Here is a 24036-nt window from a genome sequence, read left to right on the forward strand (position 1 = left end):
GCTACTTTACTTTCTGATCTGTCAGCAGAGGCTAAAATAAATTTTTCAAGGAAGCGTACTTTCTGATCTACATTCAGTGTCTTCAATTTCTGCTCTCAGTATCATCATGAAGAAACCTCAGACTTAGTACAAGGATACATGAGGTGATAAAGTGAGCACAAACACAGAGATGTTATCTGAAGCCGCCAATCACAATTCTACTTCAATGTTTTTTGGGGGTTTTTTGTCCTCCTTTTATTTTGTGGTTTTAGTGAATTGACCCAACAAAGTGGTATCTGTTGTAGACTGGTTCATCTCTAAGCTTTGTAAGATTTTTCTTTGTGACTGTTGTGTAAGCAAAAACATTTCCTAGTGCTTTTCAGCGGCTGCCCACGGCCTTTATATGATCTGAATAGTATACTTCCTCTTATAAAATATCAGGACATGAGCTCTTCAGCGGCCATATCAAAGCCCAACTCTTAGTTTTTGTAGAATGGGTGAGGGCCAGAAGCCATGGCCGTGTACCCATTTTGAGATATTTTTCAACACTTTGGCATTTAATACCTTTTAAGTAGAACTCCATCTGCTCTATCCTTGGCAACCCCCCACAAATCCCCCAGTCCCTAATATCTTAATTTATTGATTTTGCAAATACACCCTACACATACCTTTTTTCTAGTTGGTTTTGTGACGTCATAGGTCCTTCCTCTTCATTGTCAGTGGCGGCAGAGGCGACTTGCAATGACATATCAGCACTGATCAGTCCTGGAGTACTGTGAGCTCTGTCTTCATGACGACATGCCGAAGGGGATGTGTCAATGGCAGGCTGGGCTCACAGGAAATGTGATGAATGACAACTCAATGCTGGGCGAAGAAGAAGGCTGGTGACGGCACTGGAAAGGGTATGTAGAGCAAAAAGACCGTTCACTTAGCAGTGTGAATATTAAAAGTGAATGTTCTCTTAGCCTAGTAAATCTGGTAATGCAATATTCACTTCAGTTATACAACTTTTATTTCTTCGTTTTCATTGCATACGATTTCCTATGCAACAGGAAAACATCTTCCTCTTATTTACTAACTAAAGATCAACTTTGTTAAAGGGGAACTCCAGGATTTAGTGCAGTGCAAGGGTAGCGCTACTGCAAGGGTTAAGTGCTCATTTTGGTCTAGAGGTGTAAATAATATAAATATACTCAGCAGGATCCTCGGTTCTGCCTGGCTGTTAGACTGGCCTCTTCTGCCCCGGCTCCGACAGTCTAGGCCCCGCTGATGTCATCACGTATAATGCAGGTCAAGTGACTTGCATTAGATGTGAGGACACCGAAGGACATTTCACAGCCATTGCAAGGGGGAGAGGAGTGAGCGCTGACTACCGCAGGACCGAGGATCAATCAAGCCCAATGTCATAGTGTTAGACACAGCAGTAAGTGAATGAAAGTCCCTGGATTGGGGACCGAGGCAACAATAAAAGCATTTTCTAGTAGATCCTGTGTGAGGGATTTCTCTCACTTTCCATCTAGTTGACAAGTGTCAGACAGAAGAGGAAATGAAATCTCCTCGCCGGGGCCTTCAGCATTTGACAGACATATCTTCTTAACTGAGACACTGAAGTATTTAAAACCTGCCCTTCAATTCTATAGGTAAACTAAAAAAAACAACACAACATTTGGCTGGGGCTGGGATTGAGCACGGCAAAGGGGACAGAACCTAAAATTACATTCCAGACATAGAATGCATTTGTGGCCAGTGACCATTGGATCCCCGCATGTCTCTTCCCATAGGTATACAGAACACTAAATCAGTAGTAGGCAACCTTGGTACTCCAGCTGTGGTGAAACTACAAATCCCATCATGCCTTTGGAAGTCATGCCTGTAGCTGTCAGTCTTGCAATGCCTTATGGGACTTGTAGCTTCACAAAGATGGAACACTGTAGCACAGTATTCAACCTCAGCACTCTTAAGTCTGGCACTCTGACACCAGAAGCAGAATAGGGGCAAGAAAGCAAAATGAGGAACTGCGCTTGTGCTGCTATATCCGCCTCCCCAAGAGGCAGCATTTGAGAGGCTTGTATAGAAATTTGACCAGGCTCATCAAGTATCTGGAACAGGGAATGTAAAGCTCAACTGTGAGTGATATTGCTGCCCAAAACCTCTGTGTACAGCGCTCAAGGTTAAAGAGGGTCACACTCTTTTCTGGATATACATTGTAGTGGTGTCTCCAAACCCACCTTGGTAATTTCATATCAAGCAGAACTTTGTGGGGAATTCTGAGAGAAAGATCTTTTGATCTGCGCCCAGTAGGGTATGTGCCAGTGGCTGAAAAATTACTACTTCACATTACTCTGCAGTATTACTTTTAAAACAAAGATGTTTTTTCTCTTTGTGGTGGTTGTCACATTCAGATATGTTGTATGCTCACAAGCAGTTAAGAGCTTCGATCTTCCAAAAGATACAACATTGTTCCAAATGTATTATTACAGGTTGTCCATGTAGAAGTGATTCCAGTATTAAGCTCTTGAGATAGTAACATGTTACCATTCATTGTATGTTTACATGCATGTGTGTGTATATGTGTGTGTGTGTATGTATATGTATGTGTGTGTGTGTGTGTGTGTATGTATATGTGATATATAAAATTTTCAGACAGAAATCTAAAAGAAAATAATTGTCAGATCGAAACTTATTTTTTTGTTAACCTTTTTTAATTTTTCTTTTTCAATATTTAATTTTAATTTACTTTTACTGTCGGGGGCCCTGTTATTTCCCTGTTGAAAAAGAGATTGAAGACACAGAGTTCTCATTCTTTTTCTGCAGCTCCTGTTCTGAATGAACAGGAAGCCGCTATACTGAGTGTTCCTGTGGCTTTAGTATAAGTTACTATGTCCACAATCGGGACTGAACAGGAAGTGATGTAGGGCACTTCCTGTTCATTCATAATTGGGGTAAACATACTATGTCCTCAATTATTTACAAGCACTCAGCGATCACTTCATCACTGAGCACTTGTCTCCACTCTCCATCCTGACTCGCTGTCAGAGGAGGCTGAGCCGGCAGTACGGGGAGGAGAGCTCGGCCTCCTGTGACACGGCTGACAGCTGATTCCTCCCTTGCACCACCAACTCGCCCCCCCTGTGACAGCTGTCTCCTCCCTGCACTGCTCTCCATCCTGATCTGCCTGTCACAGGAGGCAGAGCGGATCAGTGCTAGAAGAAAGCTCAGCCTCCTGTGACACAGACCGCTGATGGCGCTCTCCTCCTCCACTCGGCTTTCTGACAGTTTCTCTCCTCCCAGCTGCTCTGTCTGAAGAGACACAGAGCAGGGCCCAGCGGGAAGGAGAGAAGGTAAGGAATGTGCCGCATTTTCGTCCAAAAAAATTTACTTTTGCACAAAGTACCATTGTCAGCGACATTTCGGTGCATCCCTAATATTAATTCTAGTGTGTGTGTATGTATGTATGTGTGTATGTATGTATATATATATATATAATCAACTATTCTCATGATCGGTTGGTTGGTTGGATCCCTTAGCTCTCTCCGCACAGCAAGCAGTGGATGGGTGCAGTAGCCAGTCTGCTATTTCCATTTGAAATGGCCATTAGCAGACTGGCTATCGCACCAGCCCACTACCTGCTGTATTTACATTCAGCTGCCATCTGTGGAATCTTACTACTGGCAGCTGTCATTCCCTGGCTGAAGATATTCAAGCGCCATGTGCTTACAGTACAATTATTTAAAAAACAATTATAAAAGGTGGAAGAAAGTAATTTTCGGTTTCGGCCTGACAAATTCTGCTGTTGGACGTGCGTTGCAGTGCCATTTAGTTCAATGGAACCCCAAACGCGCCTCCCACCCACAGTGTGATCGGCCGCACTGAAACGCACTGTACCGCATTGCAAAAAATTGTGCATGCAGTTTTATTCTGAAGCAAACTTTATGTTTGTAACCCGGCATTTGTGTATTTTATTTTCAATTAAGGATGGTATTTATTAGATTGTTTTTATCTGATTAATCGAAAAAATAACTCGTAGTGAAAGAATCATTTAAATCTGTCAAATGTTCTGTGTACTTTTCCTTTTGACTGGCAACCACCAGCATAAGAAGAAAACTACAAAATTGGTATACCCTTCCCCACTCAAATTAAAAAAGTTTTTAAACATTTGAAGCTCAATCTTTAGGTGTTCAGCACCAGATTTTGTAACATTCTGTTGTTCTGTATTTTTACAGATCACATGCCTAATATCTGATCAGTGCACGAGGACTGCAACTGCGTCTCCTTTAATTCTGTTTTTGAACGCCTGAGCATGGTTTGTGCCAAAAGTATTGCAGGTATGCACTCTGCATCCTATAGGTCCTTTATAATAGCTTTGTCATAATGTTTATATGTGTTGAATTGTTTATATATAACTCCACTACGCCTAATGTATATAGTATGTTGGACCACAGCTGCTTTGTAAGCATATACAGAAAACTGTACACTAAACTTAATACTGTTCTTAGTACTGCTCTAAATACTGACGAGGCAGAAAATGACTCATTTCTAGTGTTGGGTTAGCAAAGAGTGAGGACAAGTTGTTTGGTAGAATGTGACGTTTGCATATCATGATTTTTGTTTGTGTGGCGTGAAGTGAGAAAAGGTGTGGACTAGGCAAGGCGATCTGCTTTCTTTCATCTTATTGCCTGGATTTTTTTTATTCTCCTTTTTAAAAGACACTGAACTGGAAACTCATTTACACTATATGTAGTATACTAAAAACCGGCAAGGTGAAGTAGAGAACTCTGCAGTCAGGGTTGCTCAGGATTAGTCCTAATTTGGCATGGACCAGTGCTTGTGGAGTCCTGAGTGTGACTGCACTAATGAGATTTGTAATCTATATGCAAATTGTAGTAAACAGAAAAGTCTCTGTGTTGAGTCCTTCTGTCTGCCATTTTTATAACTTTCTTATATATTCAAGCAGAACATGGGGAACATTGTCCTATGAATTCATGTGAATAATAAAAAATAAAAAAATCAGTGGGTAGATATAAAATTCCCCTTCATGGCTAAATCTAAACACAAGAGTAGTAGTGGCAGCAGCCATACCTCTCATCTTTCTGAGATGAGGAGGGACACCTTCTAGCACAATGGGGGACATGTATCATTTTGATCACATCATCAGTGTCTTTGTAAATTGTCACATTGCTGAATTCTAGTGCATATACAATGTGGGAAATAATGATTTGATCCCCTGCAGATTTAGTAAGATTGCACACTTGCAAAGAAAGAAAGGTCTATCATTTTTATCATAGGTGTATTTAAATGATAGCGACAGAATATCAACCAAAAATCCAGAAAAAAACACAATACAAATGTTATAAATTGAGTTGTAGTTCAGTGAGTAAGTCAAGCAAAACATGAATGGGTACTTGGTGGAGAAACCCTTGTTGGCAAGCACAGAGATAAGACGTTTCTTGTAGTTGGTTACCAGGTTTGTACACATCTCAGGAGGGATTTTGGTCCACTTTTCTTTACAGATCTTCTCTAAATCCTTAAAGTGACATTAAAGCCAAAAACAATTTCCCCTCCCCCCCATGTATATGTTAGCGCTTACCTCAAATGATGTCTCTTATTGTGATCTTCCTCTTCTTTCCCCATGTTTTCATGTGTCCCTCCAGCGGTGTGACTCTGCCCACTCCGATCCAGCGCTGACTGCTCTGTCTCTCCGATCCAGCGGTGTCTGCAGGCGGGTGCACGTGTCCATAGACTTACCTTGCGTCTCTGCTCGTCTCCCGGCCGAGAATCGGAACTGCGCATGCGCCCGCCCCAAGATCCTTTACGGCCGTTCGATCACTTCCTGATTCTCGGCGCGGGATCGAGCAGCGATAACGAGGTAAGTTTAAAACCAGTTCAAGCTCGAAGTTTTTCAGCTCCCGCCATAAAGTTTCTATAGGATTAAGGTCTGGAGACTGGCTAGGCCACTCCATGACCTTAATGTGCTTCTTCTTGAGCCACTGCTTTATTGCCTTGGCGGTATGTTTTGGGTCATTGTCATGCTGAGAGACCCATCCACGACCCAATTTCAGTGTTCTGGCTGAGGGAAGGAGGTTCTCATGCAAGATTTTACAATACATGGACCTGTCCATTGGCCCCTCAATGTGGCAAAGTCGGCCTGTACTTTTAGCAGAGAAACAGCCCCAAAGCATAATGTTTCCACCTCTGTGCTTGACTGTAGGGATGGTGTTCTTAAGGTCATAGCCAGTATTTTTCTTCCTCCAAACACGGCGAGCTGAGTTAATGCCAAAGAGCTCAATTTTGGTTGAATATGACCGCAGCCCTTTCTCCCAATCCTTCTCTGAATCATTTAGCTATTCATTGGAAACTTCAGACCGGAATGTACATGTGCCTTCTTGAGGGGGACCTTGCGGGCTCTGCAGGTTCTCAATCCATGGCGGTGTATTGTGTTACCAATGGTTTGTTTGGGGTCTGTGGTCTCAACTGCCTTGAGATCAATAACAAGCTCCTCCCGTGTAGTTCTGGTTTGATCCCTCACTTTCCTCATGATCATCCTTACCCCATGAGGTGAAATCTTGCATGAAGTTCCAGACCGAGGGCGATTGATGGTTATTTTGTATTCCTTCCATTTGCAAATAATTGCTCCAACAGTTGTTTACTTCTCACCAAGCTTCTTGCGGATAGTCTTGTAGCCCATTCCAGCCTTGTGCAGGTCTTCAATCTTGTCCCCAACGTCTTTTGACAGCTCTTTAGTCTTTCCCATGGTGGTGATGTTTGAATGAAAGAAAGAGTTTCTGTGGACAGGTGTCTTTTATATACATAATGAGTTGTCGTTAGGAGCACCTTCTTAAAGTGACAGGACTAATCTGTGTACCACATAGCCAGTCTGTGGGAGGAGCCAGAATTATTGTTGGTTGGTAGGGGATCAAATACTTATTTTACTCACTGAACTGCAACTCAATTTATAACATTTGTATCATGTGTTTTTTCTGGATTTTTGGTTGATATTCTGTCTCTATCATTTAGAATACACCTATGATAACAAATTATAGACCTTTCATTTCTTTGTACGTGGTCAAACTTACAAAATCTGCAGGGGATCAAATCCTAATTTTCCTCACTAAAGTGACAGTTTTATTATCCTAGTTTTGTTTTATTCCTAAATGCCTTCGTAAGGAGAATTGTCTCAAAACTGTCGCAAACTTGCAAAGAACATCCTGGATGACACCTGATAGCCCTGAAGTGCTTAGCTGACTTGAGGGAATGAAGCTTGATTATCTTTGCACTACTTCAGGAAGTGCTCAGGAGTAAGTATGAGCTCGGGCATGTTCGCAGCTCCACGTGCCGAGCCTGCCAGGAAGCTGACAGCGCCGCAGCGCCAATCGCAGGCACTGAGAAATGTTCCCGGTCCGCAGCTGCAGAGATCGGGAAATGTCTCAGTGCCTGTGATTGGCGCTGCGCGCTGTCAGCTTCCTGGCAGGCTCGTTACGTGGAGCTGCGAACACGCCCAAGCCCATCCATACTCAGGAGGTCTTCTAGAATGTGCGACAGTTTGGAGGTGTTTTATTGTTGCAAAATGCTGTAAGCAGTTGGGAAATGATGGGAAATGTTGCAAAACATGTGCGGTGAGTTGTTGCAAACACATAAACTCTTCCCAATGTATTTAGGAAATGGACATACCACTGCCACTTCCCCAGTTATGCAGACCCATAATAACTTATATGCAAAAAATGATTGGTTAAACCTAGAATTGTTGTTTTTTTTTTTCACCATTACATTTCCCTTATACTGTCTTTGTAAACTATACTTTGTTAGCTGAATAATTAAAGACCAACTCCGGTTAAACGTGATGACTCAGGGACCTTAGACCACTGCAGCGGAGGGGAAAAGAGGCTCCAGGGACTGGTCTAAGAGCAAGCCGGCTCCAAGGTTTGGGTGAGTACAACTTTTTTTTTTTTGTTTACTCTAGGCAAAAATGAGCAGTTAACACTTGCAGTGTGGGGGTAGGTTCATTTTTAACCTGAGTTTTGCTTTAAGAGATAAAAAGGAGGTCTCTGTGCAGAATAAGAATTTTGGTAGTTAAATTGAACCTTTTCATAGATATCTGTACTTCCGACCAATAAGAGGGACGACTGAGGAGGAAAATGGAATAGAGGGACTTGGTTCCAAATAATGGCCAGTTCCGAGGTATGGCAGCAGCTGAGAGTATGTAGAATTTGCCCTTTTACTAGGAGCATAGCTCCTCCAGAAGTGCTGATGAGTATAACTTTTGAAAGTTAAGCATTAAAACTCATGTAGGGGACATAGTTCACTTATCCAGCTTATGTGTTTTGCATTCAGGCATAGCTGCGTTGCACCACCCAACTGCTAAAAAAATGACTTTATTGCAGGTTATCTGGATATAAGCTCCTTACGGTGTCATAAAATGGGTGTCAGTGCTTTGTAACAAGAGTCTGCAGTCCAGTTCTGGAGCACATGTGGGAGCCATAGGGCCCTAGGCTCCTGCTTAGGTTGCCTTGTGGATGATTCGGATCTGAACATAGGTATGGGATCTAGGCAGAGGATCATGTTGCTAACATCCTCTTTTGAGCTGCAGTTCTCTAAAGTCCTATGTACTCCAGGAAGTGCAAGTCAATGATAGGCAGAGATAGAGGGAGCTAGACATGCCTGTCCTGACTACCCTATTTATACACACAGTGCAGTTCAGGGAGCTGTCTCTTTGACTTTGGGACAGTGTGCAGCTTAAGGTACATATACAAATTCCTATATTTCATAGTGGCCGTTATTGGGCTGTCCGGGTTCTTCACTCAGTAAATGTGATCATACTGGCCAGTAGGTGAGAGACTGGGCTAGTGTGCATCTCCATCTTTGCAAGGGAATCTAGCACTGAGCAGCCACATTCATTCTTCTGCAGCTCTGGGTAGGCTGAGAACTGTGCAACGTAAATACTAAAAGGAGGGAAAAACAAACACCAGAAATGTGAGAAATCACTACAGATTAGCTTTAAAGAGATGTCCCAGTCAGAAAGAATAAACCTTTTTGTGAGAAGCTGATGGATATTGTTTACACTTTGGTCTGTCCCTTTTCCCTTATGTAGTGTAACTGTGTAGCTTTGACGTATTCAACTCCCATTTCTGAGGCTAGTAACTTTAAAGCTTTGCTCCAGTCAGATATTAAAAAAAACACCAACGAATGTACTTATTTATAAAAAAAAAATATTTGAATGTGTTTTTAAATGTAGCTAGTGTAAATATCAGAATTTAATCAATTTCATCATCTTGTATTACCCTGTACAGCAGCACATATGTGCTGGCAAAGAATATGTTAACTGGAGCAGAGAGATGACATCATCCGTCTGCAGCTCCTTTATTGTCCAAGCAAAGGCTAGGGACAGGGAGGTGACCTAGCTTTGTTGCTTAAAGTAGAATTAAACCTTTTTTGCATATACTGTATCTCCTGCTAGCAAGCAGGAGATATACCGTATATACTCGAGTATAAGCCGAGTTTTTCAGCCCATTTTTTTTGCTGAAAAGTCCCCCCCTCGGCTTAAAAACATTTTTAAAAATTAAAAAGTTACCAAACGGGTTATTACTTAACTGTGTCTCCGCCGCTCGCTCCCGTCTGAAGGGTCATGGGGCGAGCGCAGTAGAGACCTTCGCCTGGGAGAAGAGGAGAGATACAGGGTAAGTCAATGCACGCAGCCCGGCAATGCATGCGCACAGACACCATGGGACACAGAAGACGCAGCAGTCAGCGATGGATCAGAGACCGGCATCAGCGCTGAAGGGACTCCTGAAAACTACTGGAAAGAAGAAGACGATCGGATCAAGAGGCATCATTTAAGGTAAGTCCTTAAACCCGCATGAGGGGGGTGACTTTAACTCCTTCATGACCAGTGCTGATTACATCACTTCTGGTCCCATAGCTGTCATTGCAACATACAAATTTGCAACTGCCAGCATTTTATTCTATAGGGTCTTGGGTTTCAGAAAATATATAATGTTTGGGGGTTTTAAGTAATTTTCAGGCCTATAATGTGGATTATAACATGTAAACAAAAAATGAAGAAGAAAAAGGCCTCAGTCATGAAGGGGTTAATGGCACTGACTGCAGCAGAGAAAAGTTAGGTCACCATGCTGGCAGTGCTGTGTTTCAGGGCTGGATGGACAGAAATACAAATGCTTTTGGCAGGTAAAACGTTTCCCATATGTGTAGTTGACTGTTGTAATTGGCTGTTCCTTTGCAGTGAAGCTTTCATTTTCAACTTTGCCACCTAAAACATGCTGTCTCTGTTTGAACTCTGGGCTGCCTCAAAGTGGCAAATACTGTAGGAGTTTAGGATAAACCAGTCTTGTCTTTGACAGTCACTGCTTCTCTGCCCAATATCTCAATTAATTTCCACATTGGTCTTTGTACCATTTTGTTAAATAGAGGTCAGTACTTTGTATACTGGCCTCATAGTTATATAGAGATTCAAAACAATTGTGTTCTTTATCTTGTCAATGAAAAACTACTGGGACACAATATGCTAGAATGTCATAACAGAGCATGTTTTTTTCTTTTTCAGCAGCCGGCCTTCAAGCTAGACATACATTCCATGTAGCATGAAACAAGCCAGGGACTATAAGGATGACTGAAGTTACTATCCCTTCCAAAATGCGGAAGGGCCTCCTAAAGGACCCTGACATAGCGGATCTATTTTGCAAGGACGATCCAGAGATATTATTTGTAGATCTGCATGAAATTGGACATGGCAGCTTTGGAGCAGTTTACTTTGTAAGAACTCTTTGATATGTATTAATAACTTGTATAGAACATAATTGTGTTTTTTTATCAAGTATATCTATTTTTATTAAATGTGACCTCCCAAAAAGTTATTCCACACAACATTTGAGCAGACCACCCTTCTGTCCTTGGCTGGGAACGCTCCATTCTCATCACAGTTCACCTGCTACCTCCAGCCTGGCTTCTTTAGCTTGAATAGAAGAAACCATGCCTATGGAAGTCTTCAAGGCTGACCACTGCAACTTAATGCATACCACAGTGCTGGTACCAGAGTGCAAGCAGACAGCAGTTCAACTAAAGGACACAAGGTGTTCTCACACTGCAAGAAACAATTCTAGAGAGTTCTTCTTTAAAGTGTATTGCTAGCAAAAACTAGGGAAGAGTTGGAACCCCAATCAGTGTCCTTTTTAAGGACTTTTAACTTCATGAACAGTGGAAATAACAGGATGTGGGTAGAAATCACTCTAAAGTAAAGACAAATACTTCAGATGTCACCAGAATAGGTGTCCCCAATGGAAGACTTCCACTCGTCTCCTGCTCCAGTGACAAATGTAACATGTTTAGTTTTTCTATGACTGGTATGGGTGGCATTTGTAAGAACCTCTACTCTTAAAGTGACATTAAAGTCAAAAGTCCCCGCCCCACAATGCTAATGTGAGGACTTACCTTAAATGATGTCTGTTAATCCAATTTTGATTTTTTCCTGTAGTTTTTAGCTGGTGCGGGTCTCTGATCCAGCGCTGACTCCTCTGTCCTCCTCTTCTCTCATGTCCCACGGAGTCTGTGCGGGTGCAAGCTGCTCCATATACTTACCTTGTGTGTCTCCTCGTCTCCCGGCCGAACATCTGAACTACGCATGCGCCCGACGCAAGATCCTTTGCGGCCGCCCGAGAAATTTTCAGATGTTCATACGGGAGCGCGCGGCGGACACACAGGTAAGTATAAACCCTTTGCAAAAGTTTTTTTCTTTTTAATCGTTTTGCATATATTTACTGCTTGCAAGCAATAGATCTATGCAAAAACATGCGAGGATTTAATAACACTTTGAGTTGTTATAATAGTCCCTCTTAGAGATCAGCATGTATGATGTTATTCACTAACTTACTAGCGAAGCCCCTCACCAACGCTGACCTGTCTCTTACTTGAACTCAGAGCTGGTAAGTGATGCGGTGTCTGGGCTGCTAGCAGAAGAAAATGTTGTCAAGCATTTAGTTTTCTTTTCCTGACAGCACGTTTGTTGTATATGTGCCCTCAGTGCTGAGCTCAGACAGGAGTATGGGGGTAGGGTATGGAAATCAAGTAATCCCTTATGCCTCGTTCACACTATAGGCAGTGCGTTCCGGTCCGTTTCTGGCCGGCTCAGTTTTTTGCCAGGCTGGAGGGGGCGTGGCGGGCCATTGAAGTGAATGGCACCGTAGCCACGCCCTCCGGACGCAATGCGATCGCACGGGATCGCAGGGCACATTGTGCCTGCAGTTTGTTCGTCTGCGGTGCGATCAAAATGCTGCAAGCACTATTTTGTTGTGCTTGCAGCTTGTTCGTCTGCTTGCAACTGAGCCGGCCGCAATGCGAAGCAGTACGTTCTGGCCAGAATCGGACCGGAACACACTGCGTGTGGTGTGAACGAACCCTGCCTGTGGTGTGAACGAACCTGCACTTTTATAACAATTGAAGGGTGTAGATTTAGATGGCTTGCTAGGCACTGTGTACACCTTGTAGTAATGGCGGTGGGGGATAAAGACTCCTTGAGGTATCTTGAAGGAGCTGAACGTCCCCACCACAAAAAAAAATTGTTTATATAAAAATGCTACAAATGCCATTTACACAAATCAGAAAAAAAACATAATAAACGCATTGTAATCACTATTTTTTCAATGATTGAAAATAGGCTTCATGTCAAAAATAAGAATTCCACTTCTGAGCAATATTTGTTTGTTAAATCCTTCTGCATGGGAATCCACAACCAGCTTTCACCATGCTCATTTACAAGATGTTGCTGACCCAATATATGATTCGGTCAAATGTTCTTTGGTGTCACCTTGGTCCATGGAACGGACCAGCTTCCTCTCACCAGATCCCCAGGTCTGCTGCACGGATTAAGTTGAAACCTAAATGCAATTGAGCTGTATTAACATACTAACTGAACAACATCTGGTAAGTGAGACCACTAAAAGCTAGTTGTGGATTGGCATAGAGCCTGTAACTATAAGAGATTTGCAATTCCTAAAACAACTTTGAAGGTTACAAAAAAAAAGGCGAGGTTATGTGCGGTAGATATTTATGTTTGTGAACAATTAAAGTAGCAAATTATTATGGCATGAAATAACCGGTTGGGATAACAAAAAAAAAAAAAATCCTCTACCTTTAGTAAAGTGTTCCTACAGAGGCTTTCTAAATTTTATGTGGTAAAATCCCTCTTCCACACCTTTGTGATAATAATGTTGTGTAATTAAACTTATTTATTAGAGAGTTAATATAATGTATGTATAATAATAGGTGCCTTTTATAACATTTTTTGTATTTCCTGTAGGCCACAAACTCCACAACTAATGAAGTGGTTGCTGTTAAGAAAATGTCCTATAGTGGGAAACAAATGAACGAGGTAAGAATCTTCTGCAGCAGTTATGCATCCCAGGCTCCTCTCAGGAAACTAGCCAGAGGACTGTTGTCTGGTATCTGTAATTATATTCCTTTTAGATTTAAAAAAAGGTCATCCTATACTGGGCTAATATGAGCCTGAGATGGCTACCTGAAGGAAGGTTTTCCAGGTTGGAAATGTTCTATGTTTGATTTCCATTTCCTCCTTGAAGACAGGCCATGCACACTCATAGGATTTATTTGTACTTCTCCTGCAGACCTCTAGTAAACGACAATGGAATCGTATCTTTCTGTTACTGGCTCTATTTGGCAGGCTACTTTGCCAAGAGAAAGTAGTTATATATACTGTATATACACACACACACACACACACACACACCCACACACACACACACACACACACACACACACACACACACACACACGTACTTAGTTGAGCCACCTTTTGCCTTTAATACTGTGGCGATTCTTCATGGCATGAGATGTTGAAAGGTGATGGGAGGAATCTGACACCATGCCTGATGAATAGCACTGTCCAGTTCTGTGAGATTTGATGGTTGTGGAACCAGCGGCCTGATGGCTCTTTTAACTTCGTCCCACAAATGCTCAATTAGATTGAGATCTGGTGATTGTGGGGGCCACCTAAGCAAGGCAAAGTCTCCCTCATGTTCTTGAAACCATTCCTGCACAATACGAGCACCGTGGCATGGCGCATTGTCTTGTTGGGAGAAGCCATCTCCATTGGGATACGCCATCAACAGTAAATAAAAATACCCCCCGGGTGGTGATTATATACCTCCAAAAGAAAGCTCTATCTGTCCCCAAACTTTTTTAACATAAATTGCAAGGCTATAGTCCGGTCATGCTGACTGGTGAAATTTTTGACTGACTGGTGAGACACTATCAAATTTTTCAAGCCCTGTATATATATATGTGCTGTGTAGATACTGTAGGAACTGTCTGTGGTGAAGTGTGGATTTCCATGAAGATGGATACCTGTATGTTAATTAATCTATCCAAAAAGGTATAAAGGGTGTGAAAAGATCATTTTAAAGCCAAAACTTTATTGATGTCTGTACCTATGCTGGCTTTAGTTGATCTTAAAGTCCTGATAAATAACTGTTAGGTCTTTGTCTTCAAACAGAAATGGCAGGACATAGTCAAGGAAGTAAAATTTCTTCAACAGCTGAGACATCCCAACACAATAGAGTACAAAGGATGCTACTTGAAAGAACATACCGCGTGGGTAAGTAAAGCAGCATTGCTCACTGTAGACAGAAAATGTGTTTCTGATTCCTTTATTATATGTTGCTTTGGCAATAACCTTTAGTCATTTCTAATATATAAATGTATAGGTTCATTCTTAATAGCCAAATTTTCATCTGCTAGTCTTTCAGAATAAGAAGTCTCGGAGTTTTCCACATTCAGGAACCATATGTGAAACTTCTTTCTTCACTTAGTAATAGTCTGCAATACAGATCTTGTCATTGGGACCTCTGTGGCTGCTTGGTGGGGATTCACCTGTTGCCTTTTCATATTCTGTCATATTTGCTCAGCAGTGTTTAATCCAATTTTTTTGTTTTATCATTTTAGTGTTGGCTTTCTTATCATGTAAAGACTGAATGTACTTTATCTATTACATTTAAATGTTGTGGGAATTCAAGTTGATTGGTCCCGTCATGAGAAAAATATGTAAGATGTAATTGTTGACCGCTAACTGAAAATGCTTGTTACAGGTCATGCAGGTTCCATATCTTCAGCACTTTGAGTCACTCGCCAGGCAAAGCATGCAGGGTTCTGACTTCACTTACTGCATACTTGTTCTGTCAGTGACTTAGAAGATACTGAAGTAGGAGACCGACAGGCAGTTAGCATTTTTAGAAGATGGTCAGTTATTCTATGCCCACATATTTAATGGTAGGTGTCCCTCAAACATACAGGTGGACCCCACCTTAGCCATTCAGGATTTCACTTAGCAGTATGGGACATTGGAAAGGATCTTATTGGTTGATATAAGCCAGCGCATTTTTTTAGACCATTTTTTTTAGTAGATATGAAACCGGGTAAGTGTAGCATCTCTGCAGACTTAGTCACATACAGTGGGACTCTGGACTTGTCTTTGTGGCTGTATTTAGGAGCAGAGTCTTCTAACATACTAATTAACCAAGGAAAAGAAAAGCAGCTGTATCTGCCTTTTTAATGCACAAATATTACCATCCAGTACTGTTAAAATTACATTTTATTAATTATCCATAATATACATTTTATACATAATAAAAACCAGTTGTGTATCATTAACTTATATTCATACCTTTAACATACAACCTAACAATTCTACATCTCTTGGTATATCATGAATCCCAAAAAATATCAGTGGCATTCCACATATCTCAAATTGTGATGGGGTAGCACTTAAAAAAAAAAAAAAAAGTCTCAACATGTTTTATGAACACTTCTTCAGTAAAGCGGTGGAAATCTGTGATTTATATAAATGGTTAACGCTCGCCACATATCTATAATGCAATAATCAAGCTATGATGTACTACGCTCACATGATTACTATCACATCAATCCATCATAAAACTATTGGTACCGTGTGTGCAACCCATCAAAGTCTTCTAGCATATGTATCTTATTACCAAGATCTGCTTTAACATATTTTTTGGTTTCTTATAGTTGGTTATGGAATACTGCCTGGGCTCTGCTTCAGATTTGTTAGAAGGTAAGAAGGGTTTCTTGACGTATTGTGAGGCATCTAGATCTAGTACATTTTACAACTGGATGATAAGCACAATGTTGTACATCATGAAGCGTTTTTAGACCTGTTCCCATGGTGTCAAAGATTTAGGGCCCATTTGTACTAATGTGTTCTGGTAATGCTTAAAATAAGCATTACCCGCAGCGTAAGGTAACACATGCACAGTTGTGTGGTGGTGTGTGCCATTTTGAGCAGCACCCCAATGCACTTTTACAGTAGCGGGCAATGTACTTGCACTGCATGTAGTGAGATTACATTTTTTTTAAAAACCTACATGCCAGATTTGTTTAGGAGTTGCAGAGTTATGTCTACTCTGTTGCTTGCTGCTCCTACCTCTTTTTCCTCTTGGGTAAAACATAATCTGATATTTTATTGTGCAATGGAAGTATTGCCATGAATGGATTATACAGTATGGGTATACACATCTCTTTTTATATAAGGTAGACCCACTTGTGTTCAGAAGATTTACCCTGTTTTGTATGTGTTTGTTACTTTTGGGACACAGAGACAAGTATTTTGTAAAAGAAACGCCTTTAGATTTCATTGGTCACATCTATCTAACATACTAGGGCTCAAATAAAGTGGGGAGGGACTAGAACACCATAATGAGACACTAAGAGCGCAAATCCGGAATTGTAAATGGTGTAATTTTGGATATATGTAAAAAATGTTTTTTTTTTTAAATGAGGAACTTACTTGTGGTGTCAGGAATCCGGGCACAGTGGTGATTCTGGCGCTGCAAGGAGAGTTGGATAAAATTTGTTCAATTTCCAGTGGTCTCCAAGTGGCAGAGTAGGGGTGAAATAGGACTTTCTTTAGGGGTTGTTCATGGCGGCTGGGAATGGTGTCATCAGTTACAGTAGTGAGCTCGGGGGTCAAGGACTAAGGTAGAGAGCAGATTGGATGCTATGTGTGCCGAGGGGCTGATGTGAAAGCTGCCTCTGGTCTTCGTTTGGTATATGTTCTAGATGTGGTGGAGTGGAAGTGACGGTCGGTTAGGAAGGGGAGTGCACACCACCTGTTGGGTTTTACTGCTGTCTGGGGCTCCATTCAAGAGATTTCCGCTAATTAACTGTACAGGGGACAGTGGTTTCACAAAGCAGGAAATGAGGGAAATCTGCGACAGCAACAAATAAAAATGTTTTTTTAGTAGAGCACAGGAAGACTAGAACCCATGGCCATTTTGTATTTTCCAAATTAGTGCACAGTACTAAAATCACCGATCACTGAGTTAAGTGAAGAATAATAATACATACAAATTTAAAAGCTGGCCATACACTAGATTTCCTAATAAACTTTTATATGAAAGATCTTTCTTCTCCATCCAATAATGCCATCAAACACTTGATGAATGTCGATGGAAATTTTATTTGATTTGAACATTCCAATTTTGGAATGAATGTAGTTTCTCGAACGAAAACCACGTTCACTATTAGAATTTCGTTTGTTCGAGAAAAAGTTGCCATCCTGCTTCTTTGAGGTTTTTCTTCACTATGGTTGAAATCAATTGTCGATTTTGACCCCATCAGCTAATAGAAAGGCAAATGAAAGATCTTTTGTCCGAAAGTCCTTTTGAAAATCTAAGCAGTGTATGGCCAGCTTTATCCTTCTGTCAACAAATAACCGGTAACTGTATCCAGCAGTTGATTTTTATATAATACAGCACCTTCAGTGTACAATAAATATTCCACAAAGTCCAAACTGCAATATGTGCAGTCCACAATTTTTAGAAGTAAACTTTAAAATTGTGCAACCACTAAAATGTCCACCGTAGATAAAGCCCATGCTGTGATAGGAATTTCTCAGGTGCTCTCTTTAACCAATTCCTGCCCCCCTCCCAACTTTGGGTCAACTCTCCAGATTCAATTCACCTTTTAAAATACTAAAAGGTTTAACAGCGCTTCCCAATTATGGACAATAATATTTCCTCCAACCAATCTGTCCTCACCAGGATTGCTCCAACTTCAGTACTCCACATTTGTACCTTAGAAAAGGAAGGAGGAGAAGAGACTTTATAGTGTAAAAACAGTCTCGTTTTATTAAGACAAAAAAAAAACCACAATCCGTGGTGCTGTAGTAGCACCAGTTATTTTGTGCAGTCTTCCTCCTCTGCTGCTCTCTCTAAGAGTACTAACCGCATGTGCAGATTTTACTCACCTGACCAGTTGGGTTTCATCACTTAGAAATGTTGTATATCATTGAGATATAACACAGCAGCTGAAGCACTTTATTGTTTAGGTTTAGTTTAGTTTTAGCACAGAGTGTTTTCTATATATAGTTTAGCTGTCCTGTGTTGTTGTTAAGGCCCCTTTACGTATTTGCGGTAGTTAACTTGCATTGTGTTAAGCCAGCCTATTCATTTAAGTAGGCTTTTTAAGGAACCAAAATGCACCAGAAAGGGTGCCTGCAATATTTTGTTGCAGCCCAGTGCACCACAATGGACTGTAATGTTACCATGTGTTGTGGTGTATGCAATGCAGGTAAGTTTGGAAAGGTCTACTGCAACACACCAACTCAAATGACTTGTAACGCCACTGTGTGAATCGGGCCAGAAGATTTTCCTTCCCACTCTGTCTGGCGAAACTCTGTCTGGTGACACCATGGCAGTAGTTCAGGGGAAAACTCTCCAAGGAGCACAGGATAGCAGTAAATACCCACGGGGTTGTAATTCTTTCCTACTCTATCCAAAACTAGAAAGGTTTGGGCTGGGCTTGCACTTTGACATTATTCTCTAATAATCTGATTGCTATGAGCTATGCTTGGATTCCAGTTCTCATAAAATAGACTTAGAGTGGAGGATACTTTTTAAAGTTTGACATTAGGCATATGACTTGTGAGGAAAAAAATGCCTGTGCATCAAATGTGAGCAGATGGATTAGGATACCAACTCTCCAACTAGAAGGAAAGATTCTGGGAAATCATGATGGCGCCTTCTCTTATACAAGTGCTAATGAACAGATAAGTTATTGGTTTTGCCCAGCCACACAGCAACAAATTATTTCATTTATAGCATTAACTATTTTTGGTGTTTTCTCAAATCGGTCAGTTCTCATTCCAATGTTTTTCTGATTCGATTGTGCACTCACAAAAGCAGATTTTGTTTGTAGTGCTGGTAGTAACAGGTTTTTTTTTCTTCTTTTGTTTGCAGTCACATGAGTCCTATTTAAATGTAGACTATTAGACTTACTCTATGGTTATAAGAGATGGTTTGAGCTTTGATTTGGTTTTGCTGTTTTTGTTTAAACTTTTTTCTTTTTTGCAGTTCATAAGAAGCCACTTCAGGAAGTGGAAATAGCTGCCATTACTCACGGTGCCTTGCAGGGGCTGGCCTACCTGCATTCTCACAATATGATTCACAGGTGAGAAGATCTGCCTGATGCCCAGGTGCCGCAAATGTGTTTTTCAATGTCCAAGTGAACTTTCAGGTTAAATCTACTAAATATGTTCCAAATGCATCAAAACATATAGTGTGCAAATTCCTAGTTCAAAGCAGCCGTAACCTAAGTATAAAAGCCTGTCTCCTGCCAGCATGCTGTAAGGAAGGACCTGTGCTCTCTATGTGGGAGCAGTGGTCTCTCTGCCAAAGTCCAACTCACCCCATGCAGAGTCAGTAAGGGCTTTCTGATAGCTGCGCTATTGGTGTGACTCGACAGGGGTGTGTTGAGCCTCTGCAGAGAGCAAGGGCCCTGCTTTACAGCATTCAGGCAGGGAAAGGCTTTTCTAAAGAAAAACAAAACTAAGATTTTTCACATCCTTGTTTTTTGGCTTTAATCATTGTATCCCATCAACAGTTGTTTTTTTTTTTTTTTTTTTTTTTAAACAAAAATTTTCTAATGAGCTGTTACAGAATTCTGTTTATAACCATGTGTTGAGCTTTTTAAAAGGGTACACTTGGAAATAATTCCATGATGAATGTAGATACCTCCTATTCGCAAGAATGTTCCAACAAGCATGTTTTTTTTATAGCAAAAGTTCCAAGTTTTATTTTTTATTATGTTTTCATTTGATTTAACGGTCACATATGCCCAGCATTATTATGCCACACTTACCTTACAAGTGTGCTCTCCTCCAGTGTTGACCGATCTAGGCTGTCGCACGCTGAGTCCACTGCCACCACCATATCTTCCTCTGCGTCTTCCTGGTCCCCTAGTGTTCTGCTCGATCATTGGGCTGTCTGTGATGGTGTAACTTCTGTGCATGTGCACCCGACTCCGTACCCAGCATATGGCAAATACTGGGAAGGTGGGAAGGATCCAGGTTGGTGCTTCAGTGAAGTAAAAAAAAACTGCTAGAGGTTAAAAGCAGCTTTTTTGGCAGAGGAGACTTTGCATGTTTATTCTGCCAAAGAACTCTAGTTTCTAGCAGTTTTTCTTTTTACTTCTGTATTTTGCACAAGAAACAAGATTTGACCGGGCAAGGAGATACATAGGATATGACATAGAATAATGTAATTCTAGTCTACCTATACAGCAAGTTCATACATTCAGGTGACATATAATTGAAAGGGCAATCGGCTTTGTCTCGGAACTAAGCCACAAGAAAGTCCCAAAGCGCAAGAGAACAGTAAATTTGGAAGATTCAATCCAGATACAATCATTATTCAGAGAAGAGTTGGAAATCTAACCAATAAAAATAAGTACTCGCCCAAAATATTTGGAATCGGCACCGATACTGGTATCGGTAACGGTGCATCCCTAGTTTCTATTGGCCTTTGCTAAAATATCCTGCAGTATCAAGCTAAAATATTATATTATTTTACTATTTATTTTAATAACACATACTCTAATTCTAAAAGCATACCCAAAGATGATCTAAAGGAAGATAAAATTGCATTACATTGATGGGAAATGATCTGAATTGCACCCCTAAGTGCTGTGTATAAAGGTTCTCTTTCTGGAGAGCTGGAGGAATGAACAGACATAGAAGGTCATCTCTCTTTTCCCAGGGATTGAATGGACAGTGTCACCAGCGGGGCAAGACCTTCCCCCTCTGTTTAAGTGACTTGAGGGCTGTAGTTGTTGGCTTAGGGAGTGACCAAACAATTGGGGTCATGTTCTGGGAGGGAGTGGGCATAATTCTAAGTTCATCTTGCTTACAAAGGATGTCACAATAATGGACAGTTGTGGCAGTTGCGCAGTGCATAGATCCACTGCACTTGAGTGCAGTGTTATTTGGTGAGCACTGACTACCCTAGAATTTTTACCAGGACCTTTAAAAGCTTTCTCACTGACTGGTAGATTGCAAATACAGGCTGCTTTGTACTTTTAGCCTTCATTATTAGGAGTAGATTAAAGGAGAACTATGGGGTCAGTGGTTTTCCCCATAGTTCTCCTTAGGGTAACGGGAGGACACAAACTAGCGTCCTCCCGTTACCCTAAGCTCAGTATACCGCAAGCTACAGCTAATGTTATTTTATTAACACAGCATTAGCACACAGCTGTGTTATTAAAATAAATAGTAAAATAATATAATATTTTACCTTGATACTGCAGGATATTTTATACAGCTAAATATATTTTATACAGCTCGCAGTATACTGAGACGCCGGAGCGGATCCCGACGTAGATGACGGGATCCGCCCAGCTGCGTGAGTGACAGCTGGCTCTGCCTATCTAGAGGCAGAGCCAGCTGTACCCGCCCCCTCCCCCGTCCGTTCCGCCAGTCAGCGCTGGCAGATCGGAGCGGGGAGAGGGGAATCCAGCCCCTCCCCCTGTCACGGCAGAGAGCCGTGACGGGATCGAGAGGTAAGCGAACCTGGTATGTGTTCGCTCACCTCACGATCTACTGAGCCGACCTGTGACAGTCTCATTGTCACAGGTCGGCTAGAACTATGAGGTGAGTGAAAAGCACTCACCTAATAGTTCTCCTTTAAGTTATGTTATTGGCCTAAAAAAGGGTTGCCAGATATAGTTTAAGTGGCATTGAGGGATGTACAAACAACTGACAGACTTGCTGCCAGTAAGTTGGTTTTCAGTGACAGAAACCATAGTCTAGAAGTGAGTCATTGTGTTAAAGGTAAGGGGCAGGGCATGCATTATGACCCTGGAAGTTCAAAATTGTTTGGAAAGTTATTACTTGCAGATATCTACCCATAGACAGGCAGTTCATCAAGTGATGAACCCAACCGTGTGAATATGTCACCAATTGCCCCCTTGTAGTTTGGGCACTGTACACACTTGGTTAAAGGATTGTTCTTTTTAGAATAAGGAAAGATGAGAACCCAAAATGTACTGCAAAATTTCTCTAATTTTTTTTGGAGAAACTCTGCTTGTGATGATCAGAATTTCCAGTCTCCTTTGTTCTCGTTATCTCTTAGACCTCCAGGGTGACAGCGTTTCAGCACGTTTTTTACAGCGTGTGTCAGTGCATTTTCTGTTCATAAGCAATAGCGTTTTAAGGTGCGTTTTCAACTCATTTTACAGTTGTTCAAAGAAAAGCAATCTCAGCTGCAAAACGCGCTGAAAAAGCGCACAGACAGACAAAAATGTGCTGATTGGCGCGTTTCTGTTGAAGTCTGTAGAGCAAAACGGTCTAAAAAGTGCCTCATAAGAAGCTCAGGGACTATTTCAAACACCAGGCATATTTTGACACGTGATTCAGCACGTTAGTGTGAATGGTGCCCATAGGAATACATGGGATTTTATATTACATGCGTTTCAGAGTGGGGAAAAAACGCACAATGAAGCGCCCTGGTGTAAACGGGGCCTTAAATGTTAACCCATACACTGCCTGATTATTGCTGATTGTTCTTTCTCCATATCTCCCCATGTATATAATAATGTATAGGTGGCCTACAGGAAGTTGTACTACAATGGTATAGTCTGCTAATAAGGAGCATGTATGTTCCTATAATTGTCATTTCACCTCCATTACCTTCAATTTTCATGAGCTCCTGAAAAATCTACTTGTGTATCTGTAAATGTTATTAACTACTCTTTCGCAAAACGTTATAGTTTAGGGTTACTATTGCCTTCTAAATGTTCATTAATTTCAGATATGCTAACAAAAATAATGATCTATAATTCTGGGCTGTTTTTGGCCCTGCAGTTGTGTAACCCTGTAATATAATTATTTAAAGCTTCACGACCCATTTGTGGAAATTAAACATTTATAATAACCTGAAATATATGAAGGTTCTTTGTTATGTGCAGTTGTTCCATTACATAATTTTCCCAGGACTTAAAAATTCTGATAGGAAAAAGCCAGTTAGACATGACTGCAGCCCCCTCTAGTGGCAGCAGATTATTGCAGTGTTTGGGGTACATGCAGTTTAACATTCAATATCTTTTCTTGATCTTCTTTTTGTGACCCTGGGCAGTACGTTTTGCTCTAGAATTATTTGAGAGTCCTAGGATTATATTATGCCCTTCTTAGGATCTAGGCACCCTGTTGCAGATGCAGCAAATCAGCCCTAAAACATATCAGAGCCTCCTCCCATGTTGCACAGTAGATACAGTGAGGGGAATTTATAAATACTGGAGCAGACGGAATCTGGAGCAGTTGCCCATGGCAACTAATCAGCATTGACCTTTCATTTTCAAACCTTAACTGAACAAACTGAAGAGAGAAGCTGATTGGTTGTCATAGGCTACTGCTCCAGTTTTGATAAATCCCCCAAGTGTTCTTTTTCTTTTAAAGCAACTTTTTTTTTTTTTTTGTCTGTGAATATAGAGCTGTTATGACTTGCCAAAAACCTGTTAGTTTTATTTTTTCTGTCCAAAGGAAATTTTCCCCACAAGCATTGTGGTTTGTCAATGTGCATTTTGGCAAATTCCAGTCTGGCTTTTTTATGTTTTTCTTTCAACAGTAGAGACTTCTTTTAAGCTCACTGTCACTCCAAAAGTAACAGATGGTGCATCAGACATTGATGTACCTTGACCTTAAGCTTGCATCTCTTTTGAAGGTTTTCCTTGGCTCTTTGTCTACTG

The 24036-nt window shown here is 41.1% G+C and overlaps 1 protein-coding gene across 1 annotated transcript in view; it reads left to right on the forward strand.

The window, feature by feature from the left end:
• Positions 1-24036, forward strand: part of TAOK3 (TAO kinase 3) — a 219577-nt gene that overhangs the window by 43604 nt on the left and 151937 nt on the right. Inside the window, exons 2-7 of the mRNA XM_018569098.1 lie at positions 4203-4304; positions 10535-10743; positions 13283-13354; positions 14495-14596; positions 16027-16072; positions 19371-19467. Of these exons, the coding sequence (XP_018424600.1) occupies positions 10597-10743; positions 13283-13354; positions 14495-14596; positions 16027-16072; positions 19371-19467 (464 nt within the window). The 5' untranslated portion in view covers positions 4203-4304; positions 10535-10596. The remainder of the gene's footprint in view (positions 1-4202; positions 4305-10534; positions 10744-13282; positions 13355-14494; positions 14597-16026; positions 16073-19370; positions 19468-24036) is intronic.

This window comes from Nanorana parkeri, unplaced genomic scaffold (genome assembly GCF_000935625.1).
Source record: "Nanorana parkeri isolate BGI_ZX_2015 unplaced genomic scaffold, ASM93562v1 scaffold1286, whole genome shotgun sequence".
NCBI classification, from domain to species: domain Eukaryota; kingdom Metazoa; phylum Chordata; class Amphibia; order Anura; family Dicroglossidae; genus Nanorana; species Nanorana parkeri.